Below are 16,884 nucleotides of genomic sequence, written 5' to 3'. Positions count from 1 at the left end.
CTAGTGGGTAACAAGGTCGTATAGAGGGTGGTAGTAGCCTAGTGGGTAACTAGGTAGTATAGAGGGTAGTAGTGGCCTAGTGGGTAACTAGGTAGTATACAGGGTGGTAGTAGCCTAGTAGGTAAATAGGTGGTATAGAGGGCGGTAGTAGCCTAGTGGGTAACAAGGTCGTATAGAGGGCGGTAGTAGCCTAGTGGGTAACTAGGTAGTATAGAGGGCAGTAGTAGCCTAGTAGGTAACTAGGTAGTATAGAGGGTGGTAGTAGCCTAGTGGGTAACTAGGTAGTATAGAGGGCGGTAGTAGCCTAGTGGGTAACTAGGTGGTATAGAGGGTGGTAGTAGCCTAGTGGGTAACTAGGTGGTATAGAGGGCAGTAGTAGCCTAGTAGGTAACTAGGTAGTATAGAGGGTGGTAGTAGCCTAGTGGGTAACTAGGTAGTATAGAGGGCGGTAGTAGCCTAGTGGGTAACAAGGTGGTATAGAGGGCGGTAGTGGCCTAGTGGGTAACTAGGTAGTATAGAGGGCGGTAGTAGCCTAGTGGGTAACTAGGTGGTATAGAGGACGGTAGTAGCCTAGTGGGTAACTAGGTGGTATAGAGGGCGGTAGTAGCCTAGTGGGTAACTAGGTGGTATAGAGGGCGGTAGTAGCCTAGTGGGTAACAAGGTGGTATAGAGGGCGGTAGTAGCCTAGACAAAAATATGACATTTCTATTTATAGAGATCAATAATTATGTAATAATTGTGATTCTGTACACTTTGCCAGTAATGTAGGTTTTAGTAACATAAATTCTATTCATCAGGATCTTCAGAGAATTTATTTTTGCACCATCATTGCTGACACTGTTTTTAGTGTTTTTTTCATTCCCTATTTCTAATACCATCACATGTCCTCTGTCTCTCACCACAGAGCGGATCTCTCTCATAGTTTGTTCACCTTTAAAACAACTGGTAAGTGAATGAGTGTGTTCTGGATGTGTGTGTGTGTGTATGTGTGTGTGTTAAATTGTGCTTCTCCTCTCAGGTTGCTATGGAACCCTGGGCATGGAATCAGGCGTGGTCAGAGACTCTCAGGTCTCCGCCTCCTCAGTATGGGAGTGGAGTCAGGAGTTGGCCAGTGAGTGGGGGCCATCAGGGGCCCGCCTCAAGCGGGCGGGGCTTCCCTGGGCGGCGGCCCACCTGGACCAGCAGCAGTGGATCCAGGTGGACCTGAAGAGAGGGAAAAGAATCACAGGTGAGGGGGGAGGGGCTAATTATTATTACTGAATCATTGCCACCTACCGTCCAGCACTAATTGGGTTCTGCTACCCAGGAATCATCACCACCGGCTCCGCCCTCCTCGAGCACCAGTTCTATGTCTCGGCCTATCGGGTTCTTTACAGCCAGGATGGACAGCAGTGGATGACCTATCAGGAATCCAGCTCAAACCACGTCAAGGTAACGAGTCCATGTATCCCAGCGAGAACATTGGTTCTTCATTGATTTGACTTACATCAGGTTTATAACTACCATTAACATTTATTATTAGGACTAATATTTTAAATAGGGAAATTCTCAAAAGCTCCTGATCGCAGACCAGGCGTTGCTGCCGCTGCAGGTTCCACATCCAGTAGAAGCACTCAGGCCGTGTCAATAATTCACAGTTATCGACGAGCTGAGTGCTTCGTTGTTAAGGATGCTTGGTTGGTTGTACTTTTGTTTTTTTGTTTTTTTTAAATGCAGATTTTTCAAGGCAACAGCGACTACTTGCATGAGGTGCGCAATAACTTCATCCCACCAATAGAGGCGCGGTATGTGAGGATAAGCCCCACGCAGTGGCATCAGAGGATCGCCCTCAGAATGGAGCTGCTGGGTTGCCAGCCCCCTGCAGGTCAGCCGCCCGACCAATCACCACGCGGACCCGCGTTACCGTTCGGAACGCTGATCGCCTCTCCTGTTTGTGTTGGTCAGCGAGGCCGCGGGTGTTCCACTTCCCGGCCCCTCCCCTGCCTCCGAAGCTCAGCACAGAGCGCCCCCTACTGGACCAGAGCACGCACACCCCGGAGATACGCAACAACACGATGCCGCCCCACTCGGGACACGGTGAGAGAGCCTACCCTTAACCAGAAGTCCCAGGTTCAAACTATCATTGTGTCCCTGAGCAGGACACTTTACCCTGAGTGTCTCCAGGGGGGGACTGTCCCAGTAACTACTGATTGTAAGTCGCTCTGGATAAGGGCGTCTGATGAATACTGTAAAAGTTTAACAAAATCTGGATTCTGTGTAATGTAGGTTTTGTTTTTGGTGTCATAGAACTGATTGTATCAGGACAGTCCCAGGGTCCCAGGATTTTTCCTTTATTGAAAAATAAACCAATTAACCAATTTTTTAAATAAGAACAAGCCATATATATTAGTTTGATGTAGGGCCCTGCAGGTCCCTTTGGTGTTCAGGCCAGCTGCCCTAATTGTTTATTGTCATTGCAGACGTGGCGTTGGTGGCTATACTGGTTCCTGTGCTGGTCATGCTGCTGACGGCGCTCGTACTGACTGCCGTGTGTGGTTGGCACTGGAAGAGCCGGTGAGTTGTTCTCAGTATAAGAAGTGTTTACATTTAATTACAATTATTGTATGTATATCAGATAAGAGAACCCTGATGTGCCTTCACTGTCGCTGTTTGTCTCTCTAGGAAGAGCACTGAGGTGACCTATGACCTCCCCCAGTGGGACCGAACAGGTGTGCAGACACATGATTTTCTATATGGCATGCATGTGATATGATATTTTGTGTTGTTATAACGTGTGTATGTTTGTGTGTGTTTAGTGTGGTGGAAGAGTATGAAGCAGCTCTTGCCGTCTAGGGGAGAAGAGTGTGTTCGGTACAGCAGCTCCAGAGAGGTCAGCCACCTCCGCAGCCCACCGGACCCTCAGAGACTGCAGACTGAACCAGCAGGTACACACACACACACACACACAAACACATTTGAAATAGTGCGACAAAAAAAAGCCATTTGGGGTGAAAAATGATGTAAACTCAACGTGGTTCACACAACAAACTCGTATTAGGTCCGTGTCGTATTCTAAACCAGTCTGAGATTGTGAAGGGCGGGGCCCACCTCTGATCGGGCGTGGTCCAGATATTCCTGTACTGACCCGAGTGACTGTACAGGACTGTACCAGCATGCTTCCCGTGCGTTACCAGTCATTTAAACATTTTTTAACATCATTTTTCCTGGTCAAAGTTTTTCTCCACACCTCGTAATCGCCAGAAGCTAGCGTCCAATTCACCGCCTCAGCTTCCATTTTGTCGCCCATCAAAGCACCTTTTCACTGGGCCAGTGGTGGCCTAGCGGGTTGGTCGGAAGGGAGATCACGGAATGTTCCCCACACCCTGCTCCCCGGGCGTCTTTCATGGCTGCCCACCTCTCACTAAGGGACACATTTCGTTGAAACCCGCTTCAATCGCTATGTTCATCTACACACACTTACAGACCTATGTACATTCATATATTATATACTGGTATTTATACATATATTTATACATGTATATTTATATTCAGTATATATATTTATAAACATATTCTACAACTTGTACAAATAACACTTACACACATCCTTACATATTGTTGTCTGTACTTGAGAGACACCATCAACCAGAATCAAATTCCTTGTATGTGCTGCACTTACTTGGCCAATAAACATGATTCATGATGTTGCGTGTTAGTAGCCTAGCGGGTAACACACTCGCTTATGAACCAGAAGACCCAGGTTCAAACCCCACTTACTACCATCGTGGCCGTGAGCAGGACACTTAACCCTGAGTGTCTCCGGGGGGGGACTGTCCCTGTAACTACTGATTGTAAGTCGCTCTGGATAAGGGCGTCTGGTAAATGCCGTAAATGTAGATGATTCTGATCTGTATGAGCGCTTACCTGTCATGTGGGTCTGTATGCAGGACGGATTTCGAATTGGAAACACATCAGACTGACCATTCAGTCACCGGGTCTGTCTGACCTGTCTGAAAACCGACCGCTTTTGACATACGTTTCTGAATTTGTGTGTAAACTGTGTTTTGTGTTTTCACTTCCTGTCTTTAGAGTATGCGCAGCCGTTGGTCGGTGGAATGATGACCGCTCTAGGAGTGAGGTCCACCTTTAAACCAGAAGAGGGGGAGGAGCCTGCTACGACTTGCCCTTTGACCCCTGACCCTCTTGTGCCATGCTATGCAGAACCTCTTCCTACGTCCGGCCCGGAATACGCCGTCCCTATTGTGGTGGACGTAGCCAATCGGCAGCCAGGAGGCTCGCTGGGACGGGCTTTACCGCCGTGGACTACCTGACCAGCGGCCAGTCGCGGTGACCTCGCTGTACGACACCCCTCTAAAACCACGCCTGCACAGGCTCCGCCCGCCAAGGGACAAGCCTACCAGGTTCCACAAAACAGCTCCCAAAATGCATCAGGTGTCAGCTGAGTGGGCAGCACTGTTTGGAAATACTGACCAATCAGAGGAAGGACTTCCTTCTGATCAGAATGCAGATGTGTGTGTGTGTGTGTGTGTGTGTGTTCCTGTCCTAATTAGCTTGGATCTCGTGCTATCGGAGTCTTATCACTGATGTTACTCTAAGGAATGTTGGCGGGAGCAAAGGTGAGACGTCACTAGTGTCCTGCTCTGATTAACTGTGAGTTTCTCCCTCCACCGTGTCACCACCATGTAGCTATTTTCTCAGCCACGCCCAGCAGCCACGCCCCTCAGGCACCCTGCTTCATGTCGGTGTCCCATTCACTCCTGTTGAAAAGCCTTAAAACTGGGGTTGCCAGATCCTGGAGGTCCTGCAAACCGAGTAGTTCTTTTACAGAACCAGTTTGAGCCAGATTAACTGAACTTAAATCTAAACCTTCTCATTGTTGGAGCCTCCAGGACCCAATCTGGTGACCATGCATGCACTGGGGCACAACAGAAGCACTGATTGGCTAAAACTCTGGGTGGACTTTGGATCCCATGCAGATGGGACATTTTGTCCTCACTCTTTCCTTGCTGAAATACAGACACATACGTAGAGCTGGGCAAGATGCCCCGATATTAATCGTGATACTCATCAATTTAGGCTAGTTCGTTTAAATAATAATTACAAAGCAAGGTATAAGTGAAATGGTAAATTATGCAAATTGTTAAAATGTTGCGCATAGCTGTTCATTATGCAAGGACATTAGCCTTTAGGTGTTAGTTCTCTTGGTATTTAATGATAATATGAATCTCGTTCAATGTGATCATGATATTTTATTGATCGTTTGCTCCGCCCCCTTCCTTAACCACTACACCCTGGTCCCTCAATTTCCGATGCACTGCTGTCATGGTTACACTGTTGTCACGGATGCAGGACCCCGGCTGAAGTGCGAGGTGCCCTCGGATCTGCCTGACAGGACTTGAACTCGGCGCCTCCACCACGCCCGTTTAGTAACCTCCATGCCGTTTCTATTACCCCCCACCCGCCACGACCCCGCCCCTTATTTATTTACCAAACGGTACCGAGTCACATGACTGTGAACACGGACAATCGAGGGCCCCGCGGAACCAGCGCGGCCCTCCAGCCTTATCGTACATGTGTCTGTGTGAAGTGTGTATCGGGTGCTGCGTGCAGGTTTAGGTGTGTGTTATGCGTGGCGTTGTGTGCGTCTTTGTCACTGTACTTATTGTTGTCCATGTTCACTGGTTACTGTATATTTCTCAAGTTTAATTCTACAGATTGTACTGGAGAGAAGAACGAAAAACGCGAATTACGCTAAGTTGTAATTGAAAGTATTTTGAGAACTTTGTTTTCATCGTCATCAGCACATTTAATAAAAAAAGACATTATGAAAACACACAAGGCCTGCTTTTTTTGGGGGGGGGGGCTCTGATTAACTCTGATCTTACAACAGGGGTGGAAGCTTATGGCAGATTTTAATATACATATTTAATATACATAGGATTATGAGTAATTTCACAATAAAAAGAGACTCCCCAATAAATCAATTCTCAACAATTACAATTATTCTTAATCATGCTGCTATGAAATTGAAATTAAATTGTAAATTATATAATTTCAGTTCCTTGGAGCTCAGTGTCATGATCTACTGGATTTAAAGACCTGGTCCGAGAGGCCCGTCCCACCCCGGACTTGAATGTGGACTAGCTGCTCCTTAACATCCTACTCACGTTGGAGTGGAGAAGGTGCTTTTATTGGGGCTTCTGTTCTGTATCTACTGAAGGGGGAGAATAAGTCCAGAATAAACCATACGTTTCTTCACAGTTCATACATCCACAGTCTGGTTTCATTGGACTTTTTATCACACATTCTGGAAGGTAATTGAGTTTTTCTGTGGTGGAGAACTTCAGTCACAGAATAAAAAGAACGGAGAGAACGTAAACAAGACACGTTACGCCCATAATTCTCCCTCTACGTCTCCATGTTTTTGCCGTCTTTGCCCACTTTGACGTAGACCACTGTCAGCACCACTGCAGTCACCAGCAACACTCCTCCGGTCACCAGGTACGCGATGGGCAAGAAGTGGTTTTTCCCACCGAACCACGTCACCGTGGACAGCACCACCTCCTTCCTGCCTCGGAAGTACACCACAGGGTAGTCTGGAGGTCAGAGGTCAAGGGTGTTCACCTGCACCACAAGGAGCATCATAGGCTAAAGGGAATAAATTCGTAACCAGACGCACATTTTTCTGTTTTAAAGACATTCACATAGCTGACGATTGGTTTCTCCACCCTGCGGGTCAGGTGAGTGGAGGTCAGAGGTCGAATCAGGAGGAAGGATACTGTATCGGACGTGGAGCGTGTATCTCCCTGCCGGCAGGCCGCTCCTGAATGGTGACCGGCTGCGGTTCAGGATGGCGTACAACTTCTTGAAGTTGGGGAAGGCGGCTTCACGCATCCAGACGATCAGATCCTCATTGATGAAGCCGTTGTTGTTGGGCTCGGACAGGTCGAGGTCGTACACGGGTCGCTGCCAGTACAGCGGCTTAGCCGTACCTGAAAACCAAGGAGTTGAGTACAGAGTCATAATCATTACATTTACGTCATTTACCAGACGCCCTTATCCAGAGCGACTTACAATCAGTAGTTACAGGGACAGCCCCCCCCTGGAGACACTCAGGGTTAAGTGTCTTGCTCAGGGACACGATGGTAGTAAGTGGGATTTGAACCTGGGTCTTCTGGTCCATAGGCGAGTGTGTTACCCACTAGGCTACTACCACCCTCTATACCACCTAGGTACCCACTAGGCTACTACCACCCCCTATACTACCTAGTTACCCACTAAGCTACTACCACCCCCTATATCACCTAGTTACCCACTAGGCTACTACCACCCTCTATACTACCTAGTTACCCACTAGGCTACTACCACCCCCTATACTACCTAGTTACCCACTAAGCTACTACCACCCCCTATATCACCTAGTTACCCACTAGGCTACTACCACCCTCTATACTACCTAGTTACCCACTAAGCTACTACCACCCCCTATATCACCTAGTTACCCACTAGGCTACTACCACCCCCTATACCACCTAGTTACCCACTAGGCTACTACCACCCGTACAATAATCATTACCCCTCTTAATAAAAAAACTTGAAACAATTTAATGACAATAATATCAGACTAGATCAATGGCCTTCATTCAGACAAATGTTTGGGTTGAACATTTTGCTTTCTGAGACAGAACCTTCAAAGTAAAAGGCAAATTAAGGTTGTGTTTAACATCTGATGTGAAAATGAAATGATTGTCATTGTGAAACAGCACAGCATTTAACATTTAAATTTATGGCATTTGGCAGATGCCCTTATCCAGCGTAATTTACGATCAGTGTCACAACAAAACGTGTCCTCTGTATTTAATCGTCACCCTTAGTGAGCAGTGGGCACCATGACATGTGCCCGGGGAGCAGTGTGTGGGGACGGTACCTTCATCCAGGATTTGAACCTGCAACCTTCAAATTATGAGTCCACTTCTTTTGTCACCACCGCCCCAATATGTAGAACATGTAGCATTAGAGTTTAAGGCTGCAGACCTTGGAAAACCTGCGGCAACGTTCCGTTCCCGGGGTTGGGGTTCCGAAATTTGACGTTTTTGTCGGTGTACCAGGTGAGGCCTCTCCTGAACAGAGGAACGTCTGTGACTCCGTCTGGCTGATGGTACACCAGCGCGAACGAGTCTGAGGAGCGGAACAGACAGATGGGCGAACGCCGGAGAGTCACGTTCATACCCAGAATTCCTGCGGCGGCTCACCGTTGAACATGCTGTTGGCCACGGCGCCGCAGGGGGCGATGGGGGTCTTGTTCACCCGATCAAACGGCTTACAGTAGGAGCTGGGGCTCTGCACGCGAACACACGGGGACGGAGTTGACCACTGGGAGGCGGACGTGGCATATTTGTGCGCGTTACCTTCAGGTTGGCCTTCCTCCCCACCAGCTGCCCGTCGTCTCTGGAGTCCATGTAGAGCCGCAGGTTCTGGTGGAAGTTGACGAGGCCGTAGTAGAGGAAGACGTCGCCCTGAATGGGGAGACCACCGTCAGCACCGGAACCGGGTGCGGGTCCACGCGTGGAAGGGAGAACTCACGGTGAACGGCTCGCTGAGGTTGAAGTCCACGGCGCAGCTGCAGTTGGTCAGGGCGTAGCGGCTCTCCTTCCTCAGGTCGTGGCAGCGCAGGCAGGATCCGGCCTCTGTGTAGTCCACCTGCCAAGGTGAGCTTGTTTTAATGTGTTCCTCCCACACAACTCGCTTCTGTTCAAATTTTCTAACGGACTTGTGTCATATAGTCAGACCAATAAATCCATCTACAATAATGAAGTATTCATATCATAATAACTTTTTTTCTTTTTCAATGTCTTTAATGTCTAAAACGCCATTCTATCCGTGATCTTAAGTTATTCACACTCTCTGAACATCTGAGAGGGATGGTAGTAGCCTAGTGGGTAACACACTCGCCTGTGAACCAGAAGACCCAGGTTCAAACCCCACTTACTACCATCGTGTCCCTGAGCAGGACACTTAACCCTGAGTGTCTCCAGGGGGGGACTGTCCCTGTAACTACTGATTGTAAGTTTCTCTGGATAAGGGCGTCTGGTAAATGCTGTAAATGTAAATCTGAGGAAAAGACAACCCGTAAAAACAGGACACAAAAGAATTCTCTTTCTCCACCTAACTTAAAGTAAAAAAACAATGCCGGTAGATTTATATGACTTCTAGAGTCGTGTCTTACCCGGTACAAAAACCTCACCCACATACAGGAAAAGAAACCACTGTACGTGTGTGTGTGTGTGTTGTTTTAACACACTTTTAATCACATTTTTTTACATTTTTGTCCTCTGAATACCATCCCAAACCAAACTGCTCAGTGTGTGTGTGTGTGTGTGAGTTTAGGTGAACACAGCAGGTTCTACTTCCCGTTCCAGGTTTTATGTTTCTGCTTTATGGTAGATGTGTTACCACCGCACAACATAACCACGTCTCCAGCTTCACGTCACCCACAGTGACCTCTCGACCAAGAAAATCTGAGGTCTTTGTGAGGACCATGTGTAAATACATTTCTATTTCTTTTTATTGTGCATGTTTTGTGAGGACCTGAAAAATGTCCCCACTTTTACTGCAAAGTCATGTTTACCCACGAATATGGCATGATATGTGAAAGCGTGTCTCACCTTCAGCTCATATGTGCCCTGAACAGTGAGCAGTAGAACCACGCCCAGCAGCACACACACCCCAGACAGGATGTAGAAGATGGGCAGCAGCTTGTCGGCGCTCAGCGACGGGGACCAAGCCGGCAGACGCTGCTGCTTGAATGCGGAGTTGTCCGGCCTCCGTGACAACGGCCCCGAGCCTCTCTTCTCCTTCACCATGACTGATGGGAGTCGCGGCTCTATCTCTCTCTCTTTTTTTTTTTTCCCAGCAGGCCGAGGGGCTGAGCTTTGAACCCTGAGCTGTTACTCATTAACAAGAAACCCTGCTACACTTCCTCTCTGTGTTACACAAACCTCACCCACATACAGGAAAAGAAACCACTGCACGTGTGTGTGTGTGTGTGTTGTTTTAACACACTTTTAATCACACACACATTATTTTGCTAGACGACCTTATAGTGACATAAAGGTTGTAGCCCCTCCCATTTGATAAACAGGTAGATCTACACAACTGCTGCAACATCCAACCAATCCACAGGTAAACAGACACACACACACACACACACACACAGGGAATACAGACAGAAACAGTTGTTTAATTACGGAAGATGACATAAAAAAAGAAAAATGTGTCCGGTCCATAAACGTGTGAAAGTGTGTGTGTGTATTTTCTTAGAAGAGTCCAATTTTGACAGTTCCCTCCCTGCAGCGCTGCAGAACTCCACACTCTAGAAGCTTCAGCAACTCAGATTTGACCTGAAAAACACACAAATGGGGACCTGAAAAACTCATGGGGCATTACGAGGACCTTCACACCCGTTTTCGCCTCTGAATTGTGAGTCATTTGTAATTAAACACCAATCTTGATTGTAAAAATTAATAATACGTTCCAAAAGTTGCTTAACTAATTCAAAGGTAATAATCTAAAAAAAAAAAAAAAAAGAAAAAAAAAAAGTGTGTGTATTGTACCTCTGGTACGTCCACCATCCTCCTCTGCTTCTGGTCCCTCCAGTTCCAGTCCAGTACCAAGTAGCGCAGAGAGTCCAGACTCAAGCCCTCTAACACACACACACACACACACACACACACACAGAGCCAGCAATTACAAGGTTATTACAAAAAAATAAAAAAAGTTGAAGTTTTTTTTTTTTTTGAAACACTGCAGCACAGCACATGGTGAACACGGTGAAATGTGTCCTCTGTATTTAACATCACATTTGGTGAGCAGCGGGCAGCCATGACAGGCACCCGGGGAGCAGTGTGTGGGGACGGTGCTTTGCTCAATGGCACCTTAGCGGACCGGGATTCGAACCGGCAACCTTCTGATTACGGGGCCACTTCCTTAACCGCTAGGCCACCACTGGCCGTAAACAGGTCCTATGTGCGAGCGTGTAGTTAACGGAGTGTGTACGAACGTCAGTGTGGGTGTGTGTACATTTTCTGTCTCACCTCTGTCTATGAGGGTGGACAGTCGAGCAGGAGTCCCCACACCGATGTGTGCCACGCCCTTACCCAGCTGATCTAGCTGCTCCTTTAACTGCAAACGCACAGACGTCAGGTTTTACACAGCAGTCAACTCTGCAGGGTTCCTACACATATTTACAAAATCATTTCCAATTCTCAATTACTGTCAGGCAACTTATTCATGACCAAATTTCTCCGAAATTTCAGTGCACATTTGAGGGGAGAAAAAAAAAATTTTAAAAATAAAAATCACAAAAAGTCTAATTTACCAAAATTTTGTTAAACTAAACTTATGACAACCCTGAAAGACCGTGTCTCTGGACCCCAGCAGGTTCGGCCAGAAGATCATCGGCTGTTACCAACGTAACTTTTAAAAGGAGCTGCGGAGGGGCTGGAATATGGATGCAACGTGACGTGGTTCACATCATAAAAAATGGCTGCGGCGGTGCAGAGGAGGCGAGGTGATGAAATGGTTGCGCGGATCGCTCCTCACCTTTATATGCTTGGCAAACAGCTTCAGCACTTTGGCTCCGCCTTTGAACGCGGTCAACTGTCTGAAAAAGAAATCCACACAAAGCCAATATGCTACTGGTGTAGTGTATACAGGATGTGTGTGTGTGTGTGTGTGTGTGTGTGTGTGTGTGTGTGTGTGTGTGTGTGTGTGTGTGTGTGTGTGCGTAACTCACTTGATGAGCTCGATCGTTCTGAGTGCAGAGCTGCAAACGATGACGATGACGAGGGAGCGAGTCGCCGTATGATGCTTCTGCAACTTCGCCCATTTAGGACACACTGCAGCGCACACACACACACACACAAAATGTACATAAACAGCACATTTGATTGTGAATTAGCAGCGTGGCTCAGCAGCTCGGGCTGACGGATGGACACACTTACCTTCTTTCAGGTAGGACGACAGGCTGTGTGTCAGATCATTACTGGTCAGGAAGCTTGAGTCTACACACACACACACACACACACAGTTAGTTAGCTACTGCAAATATTCTGCATTCAGCAGGCGTCCAGCGAGGAGGTGGAAGGTCAGAAGTGGTACCCTGCAGGGACAGTTCATCCTGCTCGATCACAGAGCAGGTGGTGGACAGGTGGGCCTGCAGCAGCTTCTGCAGCTCGGCCGGGGAGGCTGGCTTGGACTCGGACGCGGCCAGGACATCCGTAATGGTTTTCTTTTTCTGAGAAGCACACACGCCTACAGCTTATCGAAATGGCCATGGAAAGGCTGAGGGTTCAGTGTATACGTGTGGTTTTTATATATATATATATATATATATATATATATATATATATATATATATTTTTTTTTTTTTTTTTTTTTTTTTTTTTTTTTTTAAGGTACGCAGCCCAAAAACCCTCGTTCGCCCGACTCCATTACCTTCCTGCGTTTTTTGGTTTTGGATGTCTGTGGCTCCTCTGTTACATCCTTTGTGATGAAGCACTCTGTCTGCACAAGAAAACGAAAAAATTATATATATATACACACACACACACACACACACACACTAAAGTATTTCAAGAAGAACCCAGAGAGGCTGAAGGCGGTTCTCTTTATTACCACTGGGGGGCGACAAAAAAAAGAAGATCAAACAAACACTAGATTCTAAATGTCAATAGGCCAGCCAATGGTATCATAATTTACAACATGAGACAATACATAAGGTGCAGACAGAGGTGAAATGGACACAATGGAAATCATTAAATGGTGGCTGAAGTATGCACACGGAAATGGTATTAAAAGGTATTAAATCTACAGATTAATACAAATGGAGAAAGTCTTCTGTGGAAACCACAGCCACCACCACCGTAACAACTACAGCTTCAGGGATCTTCCAATTGACCAGTAGCATCATAATGGACATGTAATGTAGACCATGACACTGGACTGCACTCTGGACTTCTCCAACCCTACAACTGTAGGACTTTTTTTTTTTTATTGGACAAATCATCACCAGCCCTAAACTGACACCACTTGCAGACTCACTCTACCCTGGAAGGGGGGTCCCTCTCTCTATCACTCCATCCCAACGTCTCTTCCTTTTTTCTTATTTTTTTCTCTCTCCTAAAGTTTTTTTGTGTGGAGTTTTTCCTTGTGTGCAGAAGGGTCAAGTGTGGGGGTGTCAACTGCCTGTTAAAGCCCATTGAGACGTACTGTATGTGATTTTGGGCTAAATAAGAAATACATGTTGTTGTTCTGAGATAGAATCTCTCGGAATTACACTCGCACAAAGAAACAGACCTTGTTCTTCTTGGCTTTCCTCTGTGGCCCCGCTGGATCGTTTTTCCTCTTCTTGGCCCTCCCTGGGTGCTCTGGTTCCTTCTTATCCTCTGTGTCCACCGGATCGTCCTCGTCGCCGTCGGACACACCTGCGACGGAGAGAGATTTATCCCGCCTGTGTCCCCGGAACATGCGACGCATGGGCCACGATTGTCGACGTTCTGCGAAATAAGACGAAAAACTCCAGGTCCCAGGATGCACTTCGGCCAAACCAAACACGTGTTCGAACGCCAAACGTCGGTTTATGCCAAAAGGCGTGCGCGCATAAAACACGGCAGCAAAATTATCAACGATTTTCACAAAACAAACAAACGCCGAGAACATTTCGCAGACAAGTCCGCACGCGTAAGAAGGAAAATGACGTGAGAAAACAAACGCAGACTCCGCTTGGCGGGTCAGGCTGGAAATAATTTCGTGGCGCCGAGCCACGGAATGAGTTCGGGCAGCACGGGTGAAACGCGGAAGCGGCGAGACTGCGTCCGTACCGGAGTTATCGCCGTGGATCCACCATTCCTCCCCGAGATCGTCTCCCATTTTCAGACACCGTCGCCGCGTGGCCGAGCGGCTGTCGAGCCGTGGACGGCAGATTCGACAAAAACACTACGTGCGCAGGGAATGTCTTTAAACTACTCCAACCTTTATGGACAAAGTTATAATAAAAAAGATTAATAAACGAAACATTAATAGCGATCGGTTTGATTGATGGCGATTATTTTTTTAAATCGTTGACATAATGAAATTCAGGTAGTTCCACTTTTGTCCTCGGAGTGGCGCAGTTTCACCACTGAAACGCTTGACGTCGAGCCAATTACATAATCGCTTGAAAATGGGAGCAAATGGAAATATTCCTTGAGGATAACCAGGATGCTCCTTCACACTTCAAGTGTGAAATTAAAAATTAATACTTGAAAATGCACCATTTGCAATCATTTTGAACTGGAACACGAAATGTCATGCACCTTTTTAATATTTGTCATTTCGCTTGAATGTAAATGAAATCTGCCGGAATCACACACTTTCCAAAAGGTCTACATTTGTTCTTACATTTTCTCAGCTTCCTGCCAGTATGTGTGGTCTGCAGTGGATCCGCTCCACCACAGAACATTTTCTCAGCTTCTCAGATGCTTTTCTTTATTTATATACGTACGAACACAACTCCCACACCCATTGTAATGTACCCTACTTCTGCTGTCCCACATAAAATGGCTCGAGCAGGTCCACAGAAGAGCCAAGGATGAATTATCACATTCCGAAAGCGTTAAACAAAAAACAGCATATTTTATTCCGAGCTGACAGCTGATAAAATGTTACATGAATGATAAAATGCAGTATTTTATATGCTGAGCCCCATACATTTACGTTTACGGCACCCATATCCAGTCACAACGCCCATCTTTGTAATATGTAGATGACTAGGCTTATCCACATCAGAGGTTGGTCTTTAGCGACTGAACGTCACGTACGTCATGAGAGACGGTGGGACCAGTGTGATCGGAGCTCTGAGGCGCGACGTGCATTCCGGATGAGCTGGCGAGCCCAGACACGAGTGAATTGCAGTGTTTTAGTGTTGAGACGATGGTAGGAGGAGGACAGGTGATTGTCTACGATCACTTGGAGGTTGTGTGGTGACACGAGATCAGAAGACCCCGGCATGGGGAGGCATCATCTGGGTTGAACAGCAGCTCGGGGTTTCAGCTAATGAGCTGCCATTCGTGATGAGATGTCTGCCAGACAGACATGTCAGAGAGTCACGTGTCTGTGGAAGCAACATGCATACATTAACATGCTATGCTAGATTTTGTGTCCATGGAAGAAAGAATAAAAACAAATATTTTTACAAAATGCAGCAGCACGACTGATCTTCAACCTTCCCAAGTTCTCCACACCACCCCTCTGCTACGTTCCCTCCACCGGCTCCCAGTAGCTGCAGGCATCAGGTTCTAAATACTGATGCTGGCCTACAAAGCCAAACATGGAGTAGCACCATCCTACCTCACAGCCCTTATTACACCTCACACTGCACCTCGTATACTCCGAGCCTCCAGTACTGCTCGCCTGGTCCCTCCATCTCTGAAGGTAAAAGGAAGACGCTCATCTAGACTCTTCTCCGTCTTGGCCCCTCGGTGGTGGAATGAACTTCCCCTCGAGGTCAGAACATCTCAGTCACTGAGTACCTTCACACGGCAGCTCAAGACCTTCCTCTTTAGAGAATATTTAGATGAACTTGGAACCTTCTTCTTGTCTGATTTCTGTATAGAAACTAGAACAGAGGGAATAAAAAGATTGTATTCATAGTTGGGGGTCCTAGTGAACCAGAACTGACCACTTCATCCATGGTAACATGGAAGCACGTTGTAAGTCGCTCTGGATACGGGCGTCTGCCAAATGCCCAAATGTAAATTTTTAAATTTTTTTATCAGACTTTGAAGCATCAGGCATTGATATCTTGGGTCACATTTTGCATTTTTTCCTGAAATAACTTTCTGTAGCTATAACAACAGCGCTCCACAAGGGAGGGACTCGTGTCTGGAGAAAATGGTGTTCTTTATACGGAGAAATAAAAATGACAAATCTGCGTAAATGTCACTTGAGATTTTTATTATGGTACGTTTATCTGGTGATATTCTAAAAACTGCTCACTCTGGACCAAACTCCATTTATATATTATAACATGCACGTGTGTTGTGTGCGGTTCTTTTTAACGTGTCTTTTCATCCAATGTAATCTAACCTTAATAAAAAGGCGTGGAGCAGCTGTTCTCATTTCTGCGTAACTGTGACGTTTGAAAGACGAAAATTGAACGAGATTTTGCTGTTTGCAGAGAACAGCAATAATCTGCTGAGAGAGAGAGAGAGAGAGAGACGTCAGGCCCGATGCTTCACCACGAAAAGGCCGCGGCAGGCATGTCAAGCCCGGAGAGCAGCGTGGGGAACACCTTGATCCTCTTCCTGGCACAAGAGGGGGATTTAGTGCTTCACGTCCTTGTGGGAGCGCCGTGTTCCTGTAAAGCTCCGCCGTTTGTCACACCTGATTATCAAAGAGGGGTGCAGAAGGGGCGCTCGGCTGTAGTCTCTCTCTCTCTCTCTCTCCCGGGACGGACCGCAGACCGGATCAAAACGGAGCGGAGCGGCGGGGGGCTCGGTGCTGGAATACTGGTGTTTAGCGCTCACTTGGGTGGCCCTCGCGGTGGGCGGGGTCTGCCTCGCCGTGCTCTCGTCCAGAGGGAGCGAGGCTCACTAGTTCACCAATCCCGGACCAGCCCAATGACTGCTCTCGGCTCCCATGAACTTTACGGGGCGGCGGTGGCCTAGCGGCTAAGGAAGCGGCCCCGCAATCAGAAGGTTCACTCGGGGTGATGGTTCAATGCAGAGGACAAATTTCACTGTGCGCAACGGGTGCTGTGCTGCTGTGTACCACAAGTGACGATCACTTCAATTCCCAATCAATCACAATTCAAATCCCAATCAATTCACGCATTGAGCCCCCATG

The 16,884-nt window shown here is 47.2% G+C and overlaps 3 protein-coding genes across 4 annotated transcripts in view; 1 reads left to right on the top strand and 2 right to left on the bottom strand.

The window, feature by feature from the left end:
- Window positions 1–5,821, top strand: part of dcbld2 (discoidin, CUB and LCCL domain containing 2) — a 12,430-nt gene extending 6,609 nt beyond the window's left edge. Inside the window, exons 7-15 of the mRNA XM_028992362.1 lie at window positions 905–945; window positions 1,019–1,228; window positions 1,307–1,431; window positions 1,717–1,864; window positions 1,945–2,076; window positions 2,460–2,553; window positions 2,662–2,708; window positions 2,796–2,924; window positions 4,069–5,821. Of these exons, the coding sequence (XP_028848195.1) occupies window positions 905–945; window positions 1,019–1,228; window positions 1,307–1,431; window positions 1,717–1,864; window positions 1,945–2,076; window positions 2,460–2,553; window positions 2,662–2,708; window positions 2,796–2,924; window positions 4,069–4,310 (1,168 nt within the window). The 3' untranslated portion in view covers window positions 4,311–5,821. The remainder of the gene's footprint in view (window positions 1–904; window positions 946–1,018; window positions 1,229–1,306; window positions 1,432–1,716; window positions 1,865–1,944; window positions 2,077–2,459; window positions 2,554–2,661; window positions 2,709–2,795; window positions 2,925–4,068) is intronic.
- On the bottom strand, window positions 5,788–10,076 carry tmem30c (transmembrane protein 30C). The gene is made up of 7 exons (XM_028992403.1): window positions 9,666–10,076; window positions 8,584–8,700; window positions 8,409–8,516; window positions 8,253–8,340; window positions 8,035–8,178; window positions 6,780–6,992; window positions 5,788–6,596 (listed from the first exon to the last, which is right to left on the bottom strand). The coding sequence occupies exons 1-7, from the start codon at window positions 9,861–9,863 to the stop codon at window positions 6,409–6,411; spliced, it is 1,056 nt and encodes a 351-aa protein (XP_028848236.1). The 5' UTR covers window positions 9,864–10,076; the 3' UTR covers window positions 5,788–6,408.
- Window positions 10,077–10,220: 144 nt separating this feature from the next.
- cmss1 (cms1 ribosomal small subunit homolog) lies at window positions 10,221–14,039 on the bottom strand. 2 transcript variants are annotated; one of them, XM_028992405.1, is made up of 10 exons: window positions 13,881–14,039; window positions 13,357–13,556; window positions 12,496–12,564; window positions 12,160–12,295; window positions 12,003–12,062; window positions 11,795–11,897; window positions 11,602–11,662; window positions 11,094–11,181; window positions 10,614–10,702; window positions 10,221–10,400 (listed from the first exon to the last, which is right to left on the bottom strand). In XM_028992405.1, the coding sequence occupies exons 1-10, from the start codon at window positions 13,927–13,929 to the stop codon at window positions 10,317–10,319; spliced, it is 939 nt and encodes a 312-aa protein (XP_028848238.1). In that variant the 5' UTR covers window positions 13,930–14,039; the 3' UTR covers window positions 10,221–10,316. The 2 variants fall into 2 exon arrangements, with proteins under 2 accessions (XP_028848238.1, XP_028848239.1); XM_028992406.1 differs by having other exon boundaries at window positions 13,357–13,484; window positions 13,881–14,026.
- Between the last annotated feature and the right edge of the window lie 2,845 nt (window positions 14,040–16,884).

Source organism: Denticeps clupeoides, chromosome 9, assembly GCF_900700375.1.
Source record: "Denticeps clupeoides chromosome 9, fDenClu1.1, whole genome shotgun sequence".
In the NCBI taxonomy this organism is placed as follows: domain Eukaryota; kingdom Metazoa; phylum Chordata; class Actinopteri; order Clupeiformes; family Denticipitidae; genus Denticeps; species Denticeps clupeoides.
This window is presented reverse-complemented; position numbering and strand designations above follow the sequence as displayed.

Excerpts from the sequence above, each read along its gene's own strand:
- tmem30c (XM_028992403.1), bottom strand. The coding sequence starts at position 9,863 with ATGGTGAAGGAGAAGAGAGGCTCGGGGCCGTTGTCACGGAGGCCGGAC. Across the intron at positions 8,701-9,665 it reads AGGGCACATATGAGCTGAAG|GTGGACTACACAGAGGCCGG; the intron begins GTGAGACACGCT and ends TCACCTTGGCAG. Across the intron at positions 6,993-8,034 it reads GTTGCCGCAGGTTTTCCAAG|GTACGGCTAAGCCGCTGTAC; the intron begins GTCTGCAGCCTT and ends CTTGGTTTTCAG.
- cmss1 (XM_028992405.1), bottom strand. The coding sequence starts at position 13,929 with ATGGGAGACGATCTCGGGGAGGAATGGTGGATCCACGGCGATAACTCC. Across the intron at positions 13,557-13,880 it reads GATCCACGGCGATAACTCCG|AACGTCGACAATCGTGGCCC; the intron begins GTACGGACGCAG and ends CTTATTTCGCAG. Across the intron at positions 12,063-12,159 it reads GGATGAACTGTCCCTGCAGG|ACTCAAGCTTCCTGACCAGT; the intron begins GTACCACTTCTG and ends GTGTGTGTGTAG.